General features: G+C 38.2%; 1 protein-coding gene across 20 annotated transcripts in view; it reads right to left on the minus strand.

Annotated features, from left to right (window-relative positions):
• DOCK10 (dedicator of cytokinesis 10) overlaps positions 1–22,661 on the minus strand; it is a 280,766-nt gene that overhangs the window by 87,412 nt on the left and 170,693 nt on the right. For 17 of the 20 annotated variants that reach the window (XR_012421525.1, XM_074010334.1, XM_065526527.1 and 14 more), the window contains exons 12-17: positions 14,051–14,272; positions 13,738–13,860; positions 11,850–11,932; positions 5,284–5,406; positions 2,213–2,292; positions 200–387 (exon numbers count right to left, since the gene is read on the minus strand). Coding sequence is in view for 19 of the 20 variants with exons in the window: in XM_074010334.1 (XP_073866435.1) it covers positions 200–387; positions 2,213–2,292; positions 5,284–5,406; positions 11,850–11,932; positions 13,738–13,860; positions 14,051–14,272 (819 nt within the window). In the remaining variant the exon portion in view is untranslated. Of the gene's footprint in view, positions 1–199; positions 388–2,212; positions 2,293–5,283; positions 5,407–11,849; positions 11,933–13,737; positions 13,861–14,050; positions 14,273–22,661 lie in introns of those variants that run through there. The other 3 variants (XM_074010337.1, XM_074010338.1, XM_074010336.1) reach the window with 2 other exon arrangements.

Consider the following 22,661-nt stretch of genomic DNA (forward strand, 5'->3'; position numbering starts at 1 on the left):
TTAATATGCTACAAAACTGCATCCTTAAACACTTCTAAGATAAAACTCATCTCTGCCTCTTACTAAACATTTTCTCCAAAAGGTTTTCTATGAGAAAGTGCTGCCCTATAGTAATTTGTATTTGCACATTCAGGAACTATCGTATATGGTCTAAATATGGTGAAAAGAAAAGATGATATCTCAGAAACTTATATCATACCTTGTTGAAGCATTTCTGACTATCATACTTGAGGTGTCTGGGGTAAACATAAATTTGATTTTTATATACTCTATAAGGCCGACAATACTTTGTTGAGTCGTAAACAAATTCTTCCACCTCCACTGTGGGTTCTGTTTGAGCCATCATGTTGAAAGGCTTGACAGGGATAAAGGACGATGTTACACAATCTTAAAAAATCAGAAAATAAGAGTTTGTCATTTAATATGGTTCTTTTAAAGTGAACAATACTTAACATATTTTAAAATGAACCCACTCAAGATAGAAACTCCTGGCTTGTACACCAATGGATATTAACTTACGCTACCAGGAAAAATTTGTAGGAGGTGGGCATGGCAGATTAACAAGCTACATATTTAATATTAAAACTGATGTCTCAGAAAAAGCAGTAAATCTTTTAGACAGATTTATAACTATTTTCTTTTTGTATTAAGCTTCCCATAAAAACAAATTTTAACTAATGAACTGCTGAACATAATAACCATATATTATAATAATCCATGAATCTTTGCTATAACACTATAAAAATAATACATATTCTGATATATGGCTGAACAAAGCTTTGTCCATTAGATATATTACTGATAGTAACAGTTAGATTAATAGCAATATCTCTCTACAGAATGGATTTCACAGCACGGGCCTGAAGCCCCTCTCTTCATCAGTAGATACAGTTTATTTATTTTTCTGTTCAGTTTGTATCACCTTTTAAAACCTACTCTTGGAGGAACAGCTTAAGAAATAATGATTAGGAATTTATAAATCAAAACTTCTGTCACCAAACAGTTTGAAGGCTGAAGTTGTGGTACTGAAAGACCAAGGTCTTCTACCTCTCTTTACTCCACCTGGAATCTGACTGTGTTCTAAAAAGCAAAATGATTAGCTATGAATGCTTGAGAATCAGATTATGGTTTTCTTTTTTCAAAAACCAATTATGATATTTTTATTATGTGTTCAGATTTCTCTAAGATTCTACCCTTCTTCCAAAGAGAATATTGAGTGCCTCATTTGTCATGTTTCATTTCCATAGGTAATAAAAACAATGATCCCCAAATCAGGTAGAGGAAATGGCTTAGTTTACCCTCTGCTTTTTCACATCAATCAATATAAAAATGATTTCGAGCCATGGCTTAAGTTAGAATGCTCATTACATTTCATATTAAAATTATTTGTAGAAAGTTACAAGGATGGAAAACTTAATACCGCAATGGTAATCCAAATATCCCATGTCAATAGTCCTTTCCCTGTTTAGAGTTCATTATAGGAGGCCTTTATTCTTTTTTTTTTTTTTTTTTTTTGCATTGCTGAGAAAGTCACTAAAAGGTAGAATCAGAAATAACAAAAGAAACCAATTTTACCACTTAAAAATTAAATTCTGAAACTCTTATAAAGTTAATAAAAGTGCCTTCTAAAATTCAGTTTTTTTTTACTGACAATACTTTTGACCATATTCTAAAAAAAATTATGTTCTCTGTATAATAACAGAGTCTGACAATATTTGAGTTATAATCATTGCATGGCCACTTGAGTGCTTACACATAGTGTTCAGAGTAACCCTCTGGCAGCACAGTATGGCAGAACTAGCCTCTATTTTGAGTGAGAGGAACTCACTCAATGGAAGCATGTTCTCCCGTTATGGATTATTGGTTTGTTAATCTATCCAAATCTGACTTTCCTTCTTTGAAACCCTCCAGGGTTTTGAGGATTAAAAGACGTAATTTAATACCTTGTTGGGTACATGGTGCATACCAGGTAAGTGTTAGGTTACCCTGATTATAGTTCTTGCTCTACAAAACTCATCATCTGTCTTAGTGAAGCAAAAAGAAGCTCCACATTTCTGTAGCATCATGAATTCCACATATTTAAACTTTTGGGGGGAAAAAACCCCAAAACCTTGTAACCAACCAACTAGCCAACCAACCAACCAACCAAAAAAACCCACTAACTATTCAATATTCAAAACTCGGCAACCAAACCATGACATCATCATCATACTTGGATGCTCCAAGGGAACGTTGTCAACAGCAATATCCAGGCTTCCAGGAATGGTCTGCATTTTGCTTATTCTGTCGGCCCTGGAAGAGTCCATGAGCAAGGAAACACACACACACACACACACACACACACACACACACACACACACACACACACAGAGTATTATTCCAATTTTCAAGAAAAAGCAGTCATCTATAATTCTGAGTTTTGTTAAGGGTAAACAGCAGATTCCCAAATAATCTTGTGAATAATTTATTTAGCTGGTTTAATTTTGCAAACTAAAATACATGTGATACTGCAAATAAAAATACAAATCAGGGAGGGGTCAAGTGACAGATTTTCTGAAAAAGATTTTAAATGTATTTCCTTCTACTTCAGATAACACAAAAATGATCAAAAAAGTATGAGAGTAAATTATGGAGTTTTTATTAACAAAAGCTAACAGTATTTAAAGTGGCTTAAGTAATGCACTCTCATAATGAATTTTAAGAAGTTTTGAGAGCAAGCTTGGTCTTTGCTACAATTGCCAAGTGGACGGTCCATATTCTTCCTCTTCACCAACAAACAAGGAGGAGGGGGACCCTTCCCTGAGCCCTGTTTCTTCTGCTCTCTCACCCCTATAGTGTATGCGGACACCCCTTCCCCACCTGTCTCCCACTCACATGCACTCCCTGGCTCAAGTCCTCCCATTTCCCTCCTACTCTCTCTCTATTAAAACCTCTCGCCAGTCTTCCTTTAGAGTAGTGTGAAAGCTGCTGATAACAGTTGCAAGTCTCAGGAAATCTACTTTGAAAGGTGGAATAATTACAGTGATGGGTCAGAGTCAGCTCTTCTCAGCTGTGAGAGCTGAATGTTCAATTTTTAGGAATTTTGCTTGACAGCTAAACACGGCCATTAATATAAATTAAGTTAAATAAACTTATGAAAGAAATTATATTAAACACAAAGGTAGTAAGTACTCAAAATTCACCACTTTCTGATTATTTCACTACATGGTAAGATTATCTGTACATCTCTAACTATATGGTGGAAACGCTGTATTAGGGTGCACATCTCTTGCTAACTCTATGTTCAGTGAAGCCCCATTGGTAGGTTGGAATCAGCAATAGTAGATAGACACCGGCCATCAGCACAAGTCCGTTGTTCCCTTAAAGAGTTGGTTGTGAAACATTTGTCAGCACACCACTGAGAATAAAGGCCATAAAGTGTGAGGCTGACATGAAATAATTTAATGTCAGCACTGCGTTGTGTATTCTAGGGTGCCCTCTTAATTTACACAGTATTAATTTTCCTTGCTATTCACTGATAACATGGGTTTTGTAAGAGTTTGTTTTTTTCTATTTATAACAGATCACCCCAGAACCTTCTACCTATTCTCTTCTGCTCAGCATTATAGCCTTTCACGCTTCAGTATACTGGCAAAAAGGTAAAGAGGAAAGGCTGGGCCTTAGGAAGGCTATGGTATGGGTTTTGGCCAGGATGTTTGATTACTTTAAAGGGGAGGAAGCTCTCTCCATGTAAGAAGTGGTCCTTTTTTTTTTTTTGAGACAGGGTCTTACTCTGTCACCCAGGCTGGAATGCAGTAGTGCAGTCGTGGCTCACTGCAGCCTCAACCTTCCAGTCTCAAGGGATCTTCCCACTTCAGCCTCCAGAGTATTTAGGACGACAGGCACATGATACCGCACCCAGATAATTTTTAAAAGTTTTATTAGAGATGATGTTGCTACTGTGTTGCCAAGGCTGGTCTGGAACTTCTGGGTTCAAGCCATCCTCCTGTCTTAGCCTCCCAAAGTGTTGGAATTACAGGTGTGAGCCACTGCATCTGGCAGGAATGGTCTTATAGCATCAAAAATAAGTCAGACAGGTTCCAGACTCCTTCAAGATGTTACTTCCCATTTTTATTTTGCTTTCTAAGATTTATATAATTTTCAGAACAACATCATCAACAAAACATTGGCAAAACTTGTCACATAGAGTATGTCCTCTCCAGAAGCTGCGGAAAATATTAACTGTTCTTGCTTCATAATATTATATTATTTTCATTTTGCATAAATGAATTAAAGGATTGGAGATTGTTGATTCTTAGATGGGAGAGGCAGAGAGTCAATATTTGGGAACAAAAAGTACAAGAATACTGTGTGTATATTAGAGGGTCAGAAGTTCATGATAAGTAGCTTGTAATGAGCGACCTCGTCATCATCAGATGTTGGATGTATGGTTATTCATTTAAAAAATGTTGTGGCATGTATATGTTTTCTGTTTTGGCAATAATTTCCACTGTCTTTTCTAAAAGTATTTGAATGACAGAGCTGTTATGAGTGATTATATTTACAGCAAAATAACTGTAAAACATTGTCCTAAAATTGTTTAATACTCCCCCTACTGAGAGATGTCTATGCTTCCTTCCTTTGAATCTAAGTACTGTGTCTGTGCTCTGTGACAGCTTGATAGGTGACTTTGGCAGACATGGCACTGTAACAGCTTCTGGGCCCCAAACTGAAATCAACAGTGGTCATTTCCTGCCCTCGAGACACTTACTTTTAAAACGCAGCCACCACGCCTAAGGAAGTCAAAGAATTTCATGAAGAGGACCCCACAGAGAACTGAGATATCTAGCTCATAGTCCCCGCTGAGTTTCCAGCCAACAGCCAGCACTGATTGGCTGAAAACCAAACGAGCCATCTTGAAAGTGGATCCTCTGACCCCAGCTGATCTCTCTCAGCCCATGCCATGTGTGGAAGAGATAAGCTCTCCTCACTCAGATGTGCTCAAATTGTGGACTCAGGAGTATAACTACTGTCGCAGTGTTGTTATTTTAAACCATTAAGTTTTGAGGTGGTTTGTTATACAGCAATAAATAACTGATACAGTTTAACATTTCACAGTCCTTCCATACAATTCTAGCAGTTTTTGCCTTTGTGGCACTATTTGGGCATATGTGAAGTCACCTGAAAAATGTCTGCTTTCTGGAGGTTTGGGCATTCGGGAATCAGATCCTCAGGTATTTATGAAGCGATAACAAATCAACATGGCTGATTTTTGTTAATTTCAAGAGTATTAAAAAAACATACCTTCTATAATCTGATACTAGTTTAATCAGGTCCTCGGTTGAAATCTTGCTACTTTCTTGTCTAAACAATGGTGAAAATCTTGAGTCTCTGTCCACATTTCCCTGGTTGTCCTTAAATACTGATCTGAAAGAAAATATTTATTCAGGTTGGTATTTGGATATTGTTTATAAAGTTGTGTTTTTAAGGTGACTATATTAATTAAACTTCTCATTTATAACCAGAGAAGCTCTAAGAACTTACAAAATAAAAAGACAGAAAACTTCTTATACAAATGTTTCATTTATACACTTTATTTTTGTTATCTTTAATTTTTTATTTTTAACTGTATCCAAAGTGATAACATTCCACATTACAACTGTATTTTTTATGATGTCTCACATTTAATAACTTGTGTCAAAACCTTGGAGTATTAGGGAAGTGGAAAAGAATAGGAACACAAGTTATTCTTTTAAATTATTTCTTCAAGACACCTTAAACCTGGGCAGGACAGAGTCACTTCAATTTGAGTGGCATTACTAGGATTTACAAGTGGTGGAACAGGGATAAGGTTGTATATGTGAGTGTGGAAGGCCATACTCTTGACACATTTTCATGGAGCTAAATGTACCCATGTCCTAACTTTTAGGACAGAGACAAAGATAATATGGAAGGCACCTGAGTCAGACTTTTGTTTTAAAGAAAGAGAACACCATGAATCCTAGCCACTTATTTCCTTCCTTGGTCTATTTCATTGGAACCAAGGAAAGTTAGGCTTAGTTGAAACACATAAATAGCTTTTGTCCAAATAATATAGCAACATCAGACAATACTTGCTTCACATACGTACCATGCTTAGATGTCAGTTTTACATGAAGTTCCTCATATCTCATCAATGTGTGGTCCAAAAAAATTAGACCCATATATTTTCTTCAATGTTAGAGAAATAAATATTGAATTCTTACTTCAGTGTTAGAGAAATACTGAATTCTTACTTCTTCTAATGTAGGGCCTTAACTAGAATGTTTCATCACTCTTTAAGTTAACCGAAGAATTCAATGCACAGGCTGAGATGACCATTTAAACAGATATCAGATTATACAACTTTAGTGTTAAATAGAACACTAAAAGAAAATAGGCTAAGATTTTATCAGAATGATATTTTTAGACTCCTTCAACTTGTCTCCTCATTTTTTCTCTGTTAAGTAGTGAATGAGGGAAGGTAAAAAGGCAAATAACATTGGGGAGAAAGAATAAAAATATTACATGAACATTATTTTTATTTAAATATTATAAAGGGCATTTGTTTCAGTGCATCACATGTTGAAACTAATATGACACAATTCCCAATATGAGAGGAAGCTAAACTGAGCTTGAGCAATAACTTTTTAATTAATTAGTGACTTCCATTTATTGATAGATGTTAATTGTGGAACTCAATTTGCTCTTATCCACAACTCTGTCATGGAAATTGCTCACTTACACTGGACACTTTTCATAAAAAGAATGAAGAGTACAGCACCATGGGAGAAGTTTTGCTCACAGTGCCATACAACCTGCGGCTGCTCAAGAAATATATAACTGGTAGCTGGGCACGGTGACCGCCTGTAATCCCAGCACTTTAGGAGGCCAAGATGGGGGAATCACGAGGTCAGGAGATTGAGACCAGCCTGGCTAACATGGTGAAACCCCATCTCTACTAAAAAACACAAAAACTAGCTGGGCATGGTGACGTGCACCTGTAATCCCAACTAGTTAGGAGGCTGAGGCAGGAGAATCCTTGAAGCTGGGGGGTGAAGGTTGCAGTGAGCCGCGATTGTGCCACTGCACTTCAGCCTGGCGACACAGTGAGACTCCGTCTCAAAAGAAAAAGTAGGCCGGGCGCAGTGGCTCAAGCCTGTAATCCCAGCACTTTGGGAGGCCGAGGTGGGCGGATCACGAGGTCAGGAGATCGAGGCCATCCTGGCGAACACGGTGAAACCCCGTCTCTACTAAAAAAAAATACAAAAATTTAGCCGGGCATGGTGATGGGCGGGCGCCTGTAGTCCCAGCTACTCCGGAGGCTGAGGCAGGAGAATGGCGTGAACCCGGGAGGCGGAGCTTGCAGTGAGCCGAGATCGCGCCACTGCACTCCAGCCTGGGCGACAGAGAGAGACTCCGTCTCAAAAAAAAAAAAAAAAAAAAAAAAAAAAAGAAAAAGTATATATATGTGTATATATGTATATATGTGTATGTGTATATGTATGTATATGTGTGTATATGTATATATGCATGTGTGTGTATATATACATATATATGTATATGGCAGGAGATAAAAGAACTGATTCATTTACACAGATGGTTTTGTGATGGCTGGAACACCTAGTTCCAACTGCTACAGTTGATAAGTGGTCAGTATATTGTGAGGGTGTCAGCACCATAATATTTGGGGTATGATTGTAGGAATCATGAAATATGGCCCAGCCATTCCAAAACCACTCGTGTAAGTTTTTTTGTTTTCTTGCCCAAAGGAAAAGAACCTTAGATGTCCCTGATAGATTCATTCACAAACAGCATGAATAACCATGATGTGCAGAATGAAGTAGACATATGTTTTGTGTGTGTGTGTGTCTATGGAAGAAAACACATAAAAGTGGTTTTCAGATAGCTGAAGATGATTTTGAAAAATAAATTATTTAATAATTAGAGCTCTACAAAGACAGACAGAAGGAAGCACTGTGGGGTGCACTTGGGTTTTTGTCACTGGAAGGAGTCAAACAGAAGTTGGACGACCATTTGTTGAAGACGTTGTCAGTATGGGAATCTTAAGTGACAGTTGTACTGTGCACCTTCCATAATTGTAGAGATATGAGAATGAAATGTTTATTTTAATTTTGCTTAATTAAAAAAAAAGTCAGTGTTGAGTGCTGGTCCATTTAGAATATCAAATGAGGTAGTCAAGGAAATCACAAAAGAGTCCTTGCAAGGATGCTGGCACATAGGATTCTGGGGATGATATGCACGGAAAGAGATCCATTCACAACCTGACACATTCGGAAGGGTCAGTTTTCTCCCGAGTCAATGAGTATAAAATACTTTGTGTAGTCGTCTGTATGTGTTCTCTATTCCTCCCCCAAGGATAACCTTTTCACTGTAAAATGGCACTGCAGCTGGTGCCAAATATAAGAACACCAAATTAATTTCAGAAAAAAACGTTGTTCACAGCGATGAGCATCTGTGCGTACTGCAGTGGGTGGGATGATTAGATGTGGGTAAAAATATGGTCATAATCTAAATTGTCAGTTCTACTTTTTAATGACAGTTGATTGTAAGGGCCAACACGTCTTAGGGCGCACTGAAAGCTTTACTTTGGAACAAACTGCAATCTAGAAAGCGTAACAGGAAGGAGCAGTAGCCTCAAAATCAGCCTTATCAATTAGGTATTGAAGTATGTCAGGAAGCTGGTAAAAACATGGGCAACAATCAGCCTTCCTCTGATGCTGTCCATACTTATTTGAAGCAGTTTCTACATTGTGAAAGAGGAATTAAAATCTTTGGCTGGATCTTTTGTACTTTTTTGTGGTTAGGTAATCCAAATGGTTTGACATATCTTTAGAATTGTCCTGCTAACTATTTTTCTCAGTTGTGAGAAACTTATGTGGAAGTAAATCACATGTGTATATACACGGGTTGGTGCTGTTTCCTAACCTACAACCAGACCACTAATTGGGCATTCATATGGTCTAAGCTTGTGGTTTCACTGGCTTTCCTATCCTAGGAATCATTTCAATAGTCAGTAATACTGTCAGCCTCCCTAGAGACTTCATCTGTCTTTCTTCCAGCTTATTTTACTTATTTTACTTCAAAGCAGGATTGTCCCTTCGCCTGACTTCTCAGGTTCTTTCAATAATGGGTAATTCATTGACTTCTCTCCTTTATATTGTTCTTCACTGCCCCAAATTTATCAGAAAAGGGGACTTGGTGACGTAACTATGATCTCTGTAAGTGACTTCTAGTAATAATAATATTAGAAAAAAATGACTTCTAAAAATAACAGTTTTTTATAGGGTACATATCTGTGCTCCTTAATCCTTATACCAGTAAATTAGATATTCTTATTTTCCTCTTTTGTAGATTAAAAAAAATAGGTAAAGTCAGGTTATAAGGAACTTGCCCAAGCTCACTTGGCTAATAAAGGATAGAGTGGTTTTTTTTTCTTTTTTCTTTTTTTAGAAACAGGGTCTCACTCTGTTGCCCAGGTTGGAGTGCACTACTACCATAGTTCACTGCAACTTCCAGCTTCTGGGCTCATGTGATACTGCTATCTCAACCTCCTGAGTGGCTAGGACTACAGGTGTACGCTACCACTCTTGGTTAATTTTTTAAAAGTTTCTTAGAGATTGGGTCTCATTATGCTGCCCAGGCTGATCTAGAACTCCTGGCCTTAAGCGAACCTCCAGGAGACCTTGGCCTCCTAAAGTGTTGGGATTATAGGCATGGCCCACCATGCCTGGCCAGAGTTAGGATTTTGAGCTCAGTTCTGTCTGGCCCTAAAACGCCTGCTTCTAAAGTCTCAGAGCAATGTTGGATCCTTAAAGTGAAAAATGTGTGCACTATTGTACTTTTGTTATACTGGAATATTTCACAACAGACATCTTGCCTCTACTTGCCCCAGTAGGTTTTCTGGAGGGAACTGAGAATGCTTAAGAATACAAAAAATGTTTAATCAGTGAATTATAATTAGTTAGCCTTTCTCTTAAAGCTTATGAGAAATAAAAACAAATTCATTACGAAGGGTTTTGTAGCTCTAAATACCATCTTTTTTCATGCAGAATGTCCTGGCATTAGTTGTTCCTATAGAAAGAGATAGAAAAGGGAGGATAAAGTACTATCCATGAGCTATTTTATGCCAAATGCTTCTGCACTTGAGATTGCACATACTGTTCATAAGGCAGGTATTGTCAGCTTCAATTTATAGCTGGGAACCTTGAGACTTGGAGAAGAAACTTGTTCCAAGTCACAGTAAGTAGTGGCCTGATCTGCAATGTTTATCAGACTCCCAGGCCTAGACTCTCCCTCCCTTGCTATGGCACTGCCTTAGGGCAAACTAATTCCTGGAGACTGCATGAATCTATCTTGGTTTACTGCTGCCCAGACTTCCACATTTCTCCTTCCTACACCTACTCATCTCCAACTTCAAATAACAACCTCAAAATTATGACAGATATTGGTGAGTTTACTCTGAATATACATCACTGGGAACTGTGAGACTTAAAAATGGCATAATTAATAGGTTCTCTCGTCCTTCTGGATGTTAAAGTTGGATACATTGAGATAATGTTACCAAAGTTCAAATGAATATTTGATGGGCTGTATTATTTGCCACCACACCTGGCTAATTTTTGTATTTTTAGAGAGACAGGGGTTTCACCATGTTGGCCAGGCTGGTCTCGAACTCCTGACCTCGGGATCTGCCTGTCTCGGCCTCCCAAAGTGCTGGGATTACAGGTGTGAGCTACCATGCCCGGCCGGTAGCTCTAACCTTTCTTAGTTCATTCAATGTGTACACTGCTGACCTTTTAGCCTTATGAGTCTATGCCAGGCTCTTCCTCACTTAAGAAATTCTTATACTAATAAAGATGTAAAGAGATTGAGGAGGACAATAATAATTGACGATATTAAACAGATCTGAAAAGCAATTATGGTTCTTCATGAAGAGGTTATGCATCCAAGTGAATGATGTGTCCATCTATGTCCACAGAACTCAGCCTTTCTTTCAGAGAGGCAACTGGTACTGATACATTGGGCTAGGCTAAACAGTATCAAAATCCAAATGAGTTTAAATGATTGGTTTGATGGTTTCCTTTGGACATCCATATATAGACCTGAGCTCTACGCATAGATGGAAACATGCAGCTGCATAAGAAATCATAGTGCAGCTATCTGAATTTTAGGCACACCAGACTCTCAAGACTGACATAATGTCAAAGATTTGTTAAGTCAAATACACATAATAAACAATTTATGGGCCGGGCGCGGTGGCTCAAGCCTGTAATCCCAGCACTTTGGGAGGCCGAGGCGGGCGGATCACGAGGTCAGGAGATCGAGACCATCCTGGCTAACACAATGAAACCCCGTCTCCACTAAAAATACAAAAAAATTAGCCAGGCGTGGTGGCGGCGCCTGTAGTCCCAGCTACTCGGGAGGCTGAGGCAGGAGAATGGCGGGAACCCGGGAGGCGGAGCTTGCAGTGAGCCGAGATCGCGCCACTGCACTCCAGCCTGGGCGACAGAGCGAGACTCCGCCTCAAAAAAAAAAAAAAAAAAAAAATTTATGACATTGATTTGATATCTACCAAGAACCCATAGCATATCTGGTCACGCACGCACGGCACATGTGTCACGGCCCTCTATTATAAACTGTATTGCTAAACTGTCTTGTGAAATGTATTCTCAGGGAAGCTCAAGATGTTTATGAAGATGACCATATTAGCATTTTTCCAGGTGTAGACACATTAAAAATAATAGGCAACACAAAAATGTTCAAAACTGAAGCTTCCAATGCCACCATTAAATGTATTTCTGGTCTGTTGGCTGTAACTGTCGACTTACCTTACTGCCCAGGCGAAAGGCATACGGTATTTTCCCAATTTGCCGCAGAACTGTCTGTTGGATTTTAGTATCTTTTGTGCATACTAAAGAAAAAATAAATACAAATATTGTTTAGAATAGCACTTTACAAACTGTACATATAAAATAATACTAAATACTTTTTCATATTATTTTATGCTGAAACTCAGCATAACTCTGTCTTACTAGCCCATATTACCTTATAAAGAGCCAAATGGTGTCCATCTGTGTTCAAACTATTGTATAATATTTTTCTTTGTTTCTTTTTAGTTTGGAGATTTCAAATGTAGAAAATATCCATGTCTTGGAATATCAACTTTTTTCCTTTTTTTTTTTTTTTTTACTTAAAAGATTTTAAAATCTTGAACGGAAAGTATTAGCAACTTTACATTTACAGTCTATTCTATATCCCTTTTATTTGTAATGACAGAGGGCAGGAGACTGGTTCTATAAAGTGTCATATAGTAAACACATTGGGTTTCATGGGCCATATAGTCTCTGTCACAAATTTTCAACTCTGTTTCTGTAGCAGGGAAGTGGCCATAGACAATCCACAAATGAATGTGACTGTGTTTCATTAAAACTTTATCAAAACAGATGGTAGGCTGGATTTGGCCTGCACACCGTAGTTTGCCAAACACTGAATTATGGGACTCTCATAAATATGTTAAACTTCTTTCTAAATTGTCATACATGCTCAGATTCAATTCTTGTAAGCTATTTCCTCAGTATATTTCTTTGGCATGGAAAATATAGACTTTTAATACTTCTTTTCTTTTTTTTTTAGACGGAGTCTCCCTCTGTCGCCCAGGCTGGAGTGCAGTGGCGCGATCTTGGCTCACTGCAAGCTCCACCTCCCGGGTTCACGCCATTCTCCTGCCTCAGCCTCCCGAGTAGCTGGGACTACAGGTGCCTGTCACCACATCCAGCTAGTTTTTTGCATTTTTAGTAGAAACGGGGTTTCACCGTGTTAGCCAGGATGGTCTCTATCTCCTGACCTCGTAATCCATCCGTCTTGGCCTCCCAAAGTGTTGGGATTACAGGCGTGAGCTGCCGCGCCCGGCCTTAATATTTATTTTCTATTAAACAGTAATATTTGATTATTAAAGAAAATCTAATAGAAAAGAAGGAAGTAGAAACATATTGCCTGTAGTTCCACCATTCAAAGCACAGTATTCTCTTTCCTGTTCCTTTTTTCACTTAAGTGATATTATAATTTGATATACAATTATTTATCTCACTTTGTTCATCATCAGCATTGCTGATGTCTCATTCACTTGCTTTTACTAAGATTATTCCTAAGGTTTCATTATTACTAATACTCTGACCCTTGGAGTGAAAGCTTTGTCCACATTTGAATTTATTTCTACCATTAGATTCTCAGAGATCAAAAATTACCAGATCAAAAGAACATAAAGCAAAAAGATATACTTAAAAAAAATTTCTGGTGGATATTCATTTCACCAATAAGTATTTCAAGATACACAAATTTGATAATTCAAAGTGTGGCCTTCTTTCTTAAAAGCAAATGAAGTTGGCTGGGCGCAGTGGCTCATGGCCTGTAATCCCAGCACTTTGAGAGCCCAAGGCAGGCTGGTCACTTGAAGTCAGGAGTTCGAGACCAGCCTGACCAACATGGTGAAACCCCGTTTCTACTATAAAATACAAAAAATTAGGCAGGCGTGGTGGCATGCGCCTGTAATCCCAGCTACTGGGGAGGCTGAGGCAGGAGAATCACTTGAACTCAGGAGGTGGAGGTTGCAGTGAGCCGAGATCACACCATTGCACTCCAGCCTGGGCAACAGAGAGAGACTCCATTAAAAAAGAAAAAGCAAAAGCAAATGAAGTTATTTATAAGATTATACATTACCTTGTTGGAGTCTGGGTTCTTAACATAAGGTTCGGCACCACTTGCAATGTTTCCCATCAAGACTTTTTCAATTTTGGCCACCAGAACAATTTCAGAATGTGGATTGCTTACAGAAAATACAGCCTGTGTACAAAGAAAGCAGCTAATAAGCATGGAAGAAACCACATTGTAGACATTTACAAAATTCCACTTTTTCAAAAAAGGACAGCTTTAAGGGAATTTTTATTCAGGAAATTGCTCATCTTATGTGCTCTATTGGTAAGAATAATGGTACACGCATTTTCCATCTCATCACAAGTAAACAAAGTGCCACCTGCTTTGGAAATTTTAGCCATTCCTCCGGAAGTCCCTTGATGTGAGGTTCTTCTGATTGTCTTGGCGTGATGGTGTCGATGTTGCCATTTTCCAAAGCCACAGAAGCCCCCAAGAGCATCTGTCTGACAGCAGCATGGTTTAGATCCACGTGAAAATCAGCAGAAATCTTCCTGCTGTCTCTGAGGTCATAAAGTGCCACACTCACAAAAAAAGGCTCAATCTGCATGAAAAGGAAAGAACAGATGTTTTTGACATAAAATCATTATCCGTGCGACAGCCTCGTTAGTACGTCATTTAACAAAGCAGTAGATAAAATAAATGCAGCAGGCAAGCTCCCCTTGACTCAGTGACCCGGAATCCTGTCCTCCAGCAAGTGCCTTAGATCCTAGTACTGTATCTCATTGGTTCTTTAGTTTCCCTGCCAAGAACTCTTCTTTATGTTGCTTTTACATGCATGGTTGGGCCTTACAAATCCTTCCAGTTATTTCCCTTACAGTCTTAGAAAACACATGCCACCTCAGTCTCCTAGGCCCTTGAAAATCTGTAATGAAATCCTAGAAGTTTCCAGACTGCACTGTGGTTGGACTTCACTAAACCAACCACGTCTCTGTTTTTTATCACAGCTTGATAGAAACATAATTAATAGCTGACAGTTGTTGAGCATTTACTATGTGTTTTGCACTGTTCTAAGGCACTCCTAACACATTAGTGTCACAGATACATATTAAAGCACAAAACACTGTGGCAAGCAGGTAGGGGAGCATCAGGTTGTGAGGGAGTCTGTTGGCAGAGAGGGCGGGAAGTTTCCCAAGATGCGTTGATATCTTAGTTGAATTGTTAAAACAGATACTATTTTTTCTCTTATCTTGAAATAATTTTGAATAGAGAGAAAGGTTGTGTATAAGGTGCATAAAACCACCTTATTTACCCCCCTTGCCCGGATTCAACTCTTAACCTCCTGTTTCTCTCTCTGTCTCTCTCCCTGTCTGTCTCTCTCTCTCACACACACACACGCACACGCACTCGCTCTCGCTCACGCGGTCACCTATTATAACCAGTGTGAATGCTTTGAGAGCAAGTTTCCAGTATTATTCCTCCCCTAAATACTCCGGTGAGTGTTTCCCCCAAATGAGGACACTCACCTGCCTAATCACTGTGCAGCCATCCAAGTCAGGAAAGTGATATGGGCCTAAAACCACTGTGCAACTCGCATGCTCCTTTCAGTGCTGCCAGTTGACTCAACAATGTCTCCGTTTTTCTTTCTGGTCCAGAATCCCATCTAGGACTACTCATTATGTTTTTCTGCTATTTCCCTTCAATTTACTTCAGTCAAAACTGTTCCTCAGTCTTTTTCTCTCTTTCAGGTTTTTGGCCTTTCAAAGAGTACAGGACATACATTCTGACATACATTCAATCTGGGTCTGTTGTGTGTGTCCTCATGACAGGATTCAGGTCACGCTTTTACGGCAGTACAATCTCGGATCGATGCTTGATTTTCATACTTCATTGTTTCAAGAGCACACAGTGTCAACTCCTTCAGCAGCTGTGACGTTAACCTTATCTGCTGGTTTTCTCCATTATAAAGGTCACCATTTTCCCTTTGGCAATTGATTTGTATTTGTGGAAATATGTTCTGAGATTACCCTCATGTCTTGCTACTCATTAAACACAACCCACCCTAGTCTTCATCTCCATTGATAACTTCCATTGCAGTCAACTACCACCACAATGGTGGCCAATGGTGATTTTTCAGTTCCACCATTCTTTCTACACGTATTAGCTAGTATTCCATCATAAGGATGAACTTCCCCTTCTCCCTTATTTTGATATTAATTAATTTATTTATTAATACAAGTATAGACTCATGGATTACCGTTTTACTCAATGGGTTTTGCTCTTACAATAATTAGTGTTAGTGTGATGCTGAAATTGTCCCAGATTTGGCTAGAGGCATTCATTCAAGTTAACTTCTGGGTATTTTTTTGGCAAGTCTCCATCATTTTTTGAGTACTTCTTTATCAAATAGTATGTTCCAGACTTATCCTATACTTCTCATGCTCCAGATATTTCTCCAGGGAGCCCTGGTTCCTTATAGTGAGGGTGACATTTACAAACGACGATCTGGGTGCTTGTTGTGTTCACTGTCACTGGGATATCATTGCTTCTGTGCCCTCCCATCATACGGAGGTAAGAAATACACACACACACACACACACACACACACACACACATAATTTATCTCTATCTGTGTATGAATACTTATTAAAAACCAATTAGTTCATGTTTATACCTCTGCTTCCAATACAAACACTCAAGGGTTCATTCTAGCCTTCCCATTTTTTATATTGGTAAGTAGGTCCTCCAACAGTGAGAACCCAGGATCTCATTACCATGAATCTGTTTACTTACTTGTTCCACCAGTTACTTATTGATTCAAAGTAACCAGTCTCCCAACCATACCAGCCATCTTTTCTAATTGCCTCCTCTGGGCTGCCCTGCACCTGTATCCCAACACATCCAGGACAGACTGCTTCTGTTCCTCTTCATGGCTTTCTCTCCCCATCAATTCTTGGGTGCTCACCCAAATTCAAGCCTCTATGTGGCTTTCCTCTTAACCTCTTGTCCCCAGGCTAGGAAGGAAGCGGAAGATGTGAAAATGGGAAAGTTATGGAAGATGGGAAGAAGGAGAAATTTCTTGGTCAAGTTTGAAAGAAGTAGTAATTAGGTAAAGAATTGATTAGAAGGGATTTCTAGGTAGGGTGTGGGACATGTGCAAAGACATAAGACATCAAAGAGCATAGGAAAAGAACATTAGAGTGGGATCAGAGTGGAAGCAAAAAGAAAAATTGGTAGGAAGTGTTTGTGGGAGAGGCATTTGAGAAACATTAAGGAAGTATGACCAAAGAGCTTGGTTATTCTTTGCATGTGTTTGTATTGGTTGATTGGAGAAAAAGTTTCACAGGGGCATGAATACAGAAAATTCCCAGGTTTGAGGATAAAAGAAATGAAGTGCATGATCATACCATTGGTTGATATAGGGGATAAAGATACAAAGATGAATTCTAAATGAGACATAGAAAGTCATCTGCGGGACATCCCAGTGGCAGCTGGATGTGTGTATTGAGCCGAGTCAAGGAAACTTGACTGGAGAGCTGGACTTGAGAGTTTTTTTGTGTGTGGGGTCCTGTTGAATCCATGAAATAGAAGAAAATCAGAACAGGATTCTGGAAAGTATCAACATGCAAAGGATGGAGATGGGAGTAGGGAAGACAACTTATAAAACAGATTGGGAAATAGGGAAAAAATTTAAAAAACAAATAAAAAATTTTAAAATGCTGCCAGAGTATTACAGAAGCTAAGAAAGATTCAAGAAGGAAAGAATGGTCAACTAGAAAAATCTCACAACAGAGATAAAGACCAAATTAATATATCCATATGTAATTACATACATATATGTACATATATACATATATTGAATACATGTACATATATGTAGTTATACATTTATGTGGTTAAAATTGGAATACGCCTATAAAAACTAGCATTTTTACTGTTTTAAAATGCTACTTAATTTTGAGTTGATGCCAATCTCTACTAGTATTCTATGGACAAACAGATTATAGTGAAACACCATATTGTGATCCAGTTTATTATTATACAGACTCACTCATACTGTGGGTTTTGTTAAATGCTTAACGGTATCTCCTGTCTTTGAAATGTAGTAATGTGACTAGTTTATACCAAGGGGACAAGTTCAATTTCTTAATATTAGCAATACTTGCCAGCTCCTTTACTGTTAGAAAAAAGTTTTTGCATATGAAATAATTCAGTAAATTATTTTTAAAAATATAAAGCAATTACAAAGTAAAAGTTTATAGTATACCAATTTAAATTAATTTAGAAAAACTCTTGTTTTGTGGTAGTGGTAGTCTGCCAAAAGTTGAAAAATGCAAAAATTACAGAAAAATAACTCAAGTGAGAACTCAAAACACATTGAAGGTCAAAGCAAAACCCTTATTATTTTTTCCTGAATTGTTGCATTTTGATTTTCATTTCTACTTGTGAATGGAAATAAATACCTACTTTGATAACCCATCAAAAATTAAAGCTCATGTGGTGATTCATTTCTTTCTTCCAATCCACCTTTTCAAAATAAATGTCAAATCACTGTCTTTTCAGTGAGGATTTGTTTAACAAAGCTCTGCAAAGCCTAACAAATTAATTCATAGGTTTCTTGTGTTTAGAATTCTGTACTCTTCTGAAAAAAACTCAACGATAAAATTTTAAATGTAGTTCTACTGTGATGTAGCTTTATTAGTTCAGATTTTTGGAGTCAATTTCTATTTTCAAAGAAATATTTTATACTATAAAACCATCAACTTGAATTTGGTTTTCAATTTACTGACTAAAAAATTACATGCTGTCAAACATTGTTTTCTCATCACGAGGATGTTATTTCAGGGAGTCTTTAGAATCTCATTCATTAAATGCAGTAGTTGGCTCCTAAGAAACTTGGAGAAATACTTCAATTAATTTAAAACATGCTCATTGAATTAAGAACAATGAGTTTAAAAATAGTTTCATTAAGGAAAGAGTGTCATTGAATAAATAAGCAATGATTTTTAAAAAACAATGACCTTAAATAACAAACTGCTGTGAAGGTGAGGCTGACATTATTTTTTGTATTATTGCTCATAGGCACAATGAAATTATTTTTCTAAAGTAATTTCCTAGTTTTTCAACATATGTATCAACTGTAAAATGAAAAACAACACCGACATACAAAACACTCCAAATCAACTTAACCCTTCAGTCTGACAGATACCAAAAGACACACTAACTTGGGTCTCTGTACTTGGCCCTGTTCTCTTGCCTGGGGAGATTGGTCTAAATACAAGCATTTGGCTTCTGAATATGCATCTTAGTACAAAGAAAGGAATTCATGTGGAAGGAGTCATATGCCCCTGGCAGTAGAAAGAAAAGCCCACTATCTTTGATGTTCAGTTTCTAAATTGCATTTAAAAATGTTCTAGGTAAAAAAAAAGCATCTATTTTTATTTAACAAGGTGACTAAGTGACATTACCATTTGAGGTAATGATATGGTTTGGCTGTGTCCCCACCCAAATCTCATCTTAAATTGTAGTTCTCACAATCCTCATGTGTCATGAGAGGGACCCAGTGGGAGGTAATTGGATTATGGGGGCAGTTACCCTCATGCTGTTACCGTGATAGTGAGTGAGTTCTCACAAGATCTGATGGTTTTATAAGGGGCTTTTCCCCTTTTTGCTTGGCATTTCCCTTTGCTGCTGCCATGTGAAGAAGGACATGTTTGATTCCCCTTCGGTGATGATTGTAAGTTTCCTGAGGCCTCACCAGTCATGCTGAACTGTGAGTCAAGTAAACCTCCTTCCTTTATAAATTACACAGTCTTGGGTATGTCTTTATTAGCAGCGTGAGAACAGACTAATACAGGTATTTCCAAATGGTTCCAAGGACTAAGTTTCTAGATTTTTGTTTTGTTTTTATTTTAAAATCCTGCATGAAGGCATGATCAGATTACTTCTAACACTTTCCACTCTATGGGAGTTGCTCTTGCCATAGTCCACAACATCCTCCACTTTGCCATATCTACCGGATAGACTCCTCTTTCACTTCATGTTCCTCAGCTTCTTGGCACCACTACCACAGCTACCCATTCGCTGTTGGTTTCATGATACAGTATTCCTTGGTTTATCTTTATCCCAACAGCCATTTCTGCTTAGACTTCTTTGGTCACTTCTCTATTCATCCTTCAGATATTTTATTTATTTTCTGGCCCCTTCTCTATGGTCATAGACATTTTTAGATCCCCGCCCCACAACATTATTGTCTGAACTAGACTTCCAAATTTGTGTTTCCATTCATGGCCACTCCATTTTTTTTTCTTTTTTTTTTTTTTTTGAGACAGAGTTTCACTGTGTCACCCAGGCTGGAGTGCAGTGGTGTGATCTCGGCTTACTGCAACCTCTACCTCCTGGGTTCAAGTGATTCTCCTGCCTCAGCCTCCCAAGTAGCTGGGATTACAGGCATGTACCACCATGTCCAGATAATTTTTGTATTTTTTGTAGAGACAGGGTTTCACCATGTTGGACAGGCTGGTCTCGAACTCCTGACCTCAGGTGATCTGCCTGCCTTGGCCTCCCAAAATGCTGGGATTACAGGCATGAGCCACCATGCCTGGCCGCCAAACTTGCATTTGAATCTGTTCCTAAGATATCTCTCTTTGGATATCTAATCGTCCCAACAAGTGAAACATGTTCATAATGGTATTTTTGACTTGTATTGTGCAAATCTCTCTCGAGTGTTACCATTTTAGTAAATGGCATCATCGTGTGTAAAGCTGTCCAAAGCAAAAACCAGTACTCATCCTTGAGATTTATTTTTCCATCATCCAGTATATCCAACACATCAGGAAAACCTATCAGCTCAATTTACAAAACACCAGTCCAATCCACCCATTTCTCTCCTTCTCCCTTGCCAGCCCTTGTTCAAGACATGCAATAAACGGTGGTAGTAGCCTCCTTTCTTGGACAACTCTTGCGTTTTTGTTTGTTTCTTTGTTTTGTTTTAAACCTTGTTTTTAAAGTGCTTTAAACCATTGAATAGTGTCCACTCACACTTAGGATAAATTCAAACTCTTCACTGTGGCTTAAGGCCCTACATCATCTTATCTCTGTTTCTCCTACGTCATCTTGGTATGTCCTTCACCTCCCTAACTCTTTTCACTTCCTAGAACTTGCTAAAGCTTATCTGTCTCAGTGCATTTGTACTTCTCTTTCTTCTGCCTAGAATGTTCGCCCCTGACCTGCGTTTTTATGCTTCCCAACCCTTAGGTCTCTGTTCAAAATCACCTCTGCAGAGAGGTGACTGTCCTGTCTAAAGTAACCCTTTCCTGCATTCCTCTGGAACACATCTCTCCATATTTATTTCTTTTAAAGAACTTGGAATAATGTGCACTTAAATCGTTCGTTTTTTTGTTTGCTTTCTGCTGTTTTAAAAAAGAATCTGATTTTCAAGACACTGGGGACCTTGCTTATCTACTTACTTCCTGTTTTCCCAGTTCTTAGGACAAGTCTGGCTCACAGGAGACACATGGAATAAGTATATTTGGAGAATGAATAAACCTGACTTCACCTACTTTCATTTCTACTCACACCTAGTACAAAGTTAAAGTTATAGAATATAAAAGAGCTTCATTTTTCAACAAGATTCTTATTGGTGACACATTTCCATGTTAGCTTACCTGTCAACAAGAATCTCACATATATCAACACAAATATCAATAACTTGCATGCAGTTTTGACAAATTTCAATGCAATTTCTCACATATTTAGATGACGCTTAAGTATTTAATGAACGCTTACTTTGTACCAAGCAATGTCTGAGTACCTCTGATACGGTACCCTGTGTAACCACAGTGATCACTTGAAATAGGTATTGTTACTGTCTCCATTTAAAGGAGTGAAGACTGACAGTAGGCCGTTGCCCAGCGTGGTACAACTTGTGAGCTGGAAAGTCAGGCAATCTAATCCCAGAACGGCACATCCCATTTGAGTCTCCTCATTAAATCAGAGGTCCACAGCATGGACCTTTTCCTGCTCTATACCTGGGGTAGGAGGCTCAAAGCAAATCATTGAGGTGCTAAAGACACAGGTCAGTCGATATCAAGTAGAGTCTTCTGAAAAGGTTAATTCTTTCTGCCATCCACTCACTGTCACAACTAACAAGGCTAGTTTCACTGGATCATAAATAGATGAAGGCATGACATGTGTGGACCCAGTTTACAGTGAAAATTTAATGTGGTTTCTGCCTTCGAAAGCCAATGCGACTCCTATCAAGGATCTGGAAATCAGTTTTCCTCTTTTAGGTGAAAGATGACAACTGAGGATGATGGATCAGAAAGTGAACAGAATGCATTAAAAAATAATGAAAGGAAATATGCCAAAATATTAACTGCGCCTTATAGTGATTAGGATATTAATATAATCGAGATTGATATAGAATTATGAGTGATTTGTAAAAATAATTCAACATTTAATAACGTTTATGCTCATAAACAGTTCCCTTCCCACACATACATTCACAATCCAGTGGGACTGACCACTGAAGTACTAAGAAGAAGTTCTCAAGAGAACTCACACAAATATCAGTGAAGCTCCTTTGTCATTTCTGCTATTTACATGTCCCATCCTGCTAGTATTTATTTAACATCCATCTAATATTATTTTACTTGATACACTATTTAGATTTGTCCTCAGCAATAATGGCTGGGAAGTCACAGGGTTTGTTAGCTTTGATTTTTCTCTAATAGACATGAAAATAAATATAGAGTAAAATAAAAAAATATAGAGTAAAATAAATATAGAGTAAAAAAAGATGGCTTTTACATGGATAAATATAGAAAGAGTAAAATAAAAACATGCATGTAAAAGCCAGGCGCGGTAGCTCACGCCTGTAATCCCAGCACTTTGGGAAGTTGAGGCAGGCAGGTAGCTTGAGCCTAGGAGTTCTAAACCAGTCTGGCCATTGTGGCAAAACCTCATCTGTATAAGAAACACAAAAAACTTAG

Source organism: Macaca fascicularis, chromosome 12, assembly GCF_037993035.2.
Source record: "Macaca fascicularis isolate 582-1 chromosome 12, T2T-MFA8v1.1".
In the NCBI taxonomy this organism is placed as follows: Eukaryota; Metazoa; Chordata; class Mammalia; order Primates; family Cercopithecidae; genus Macaca; species Macaca fascicularis.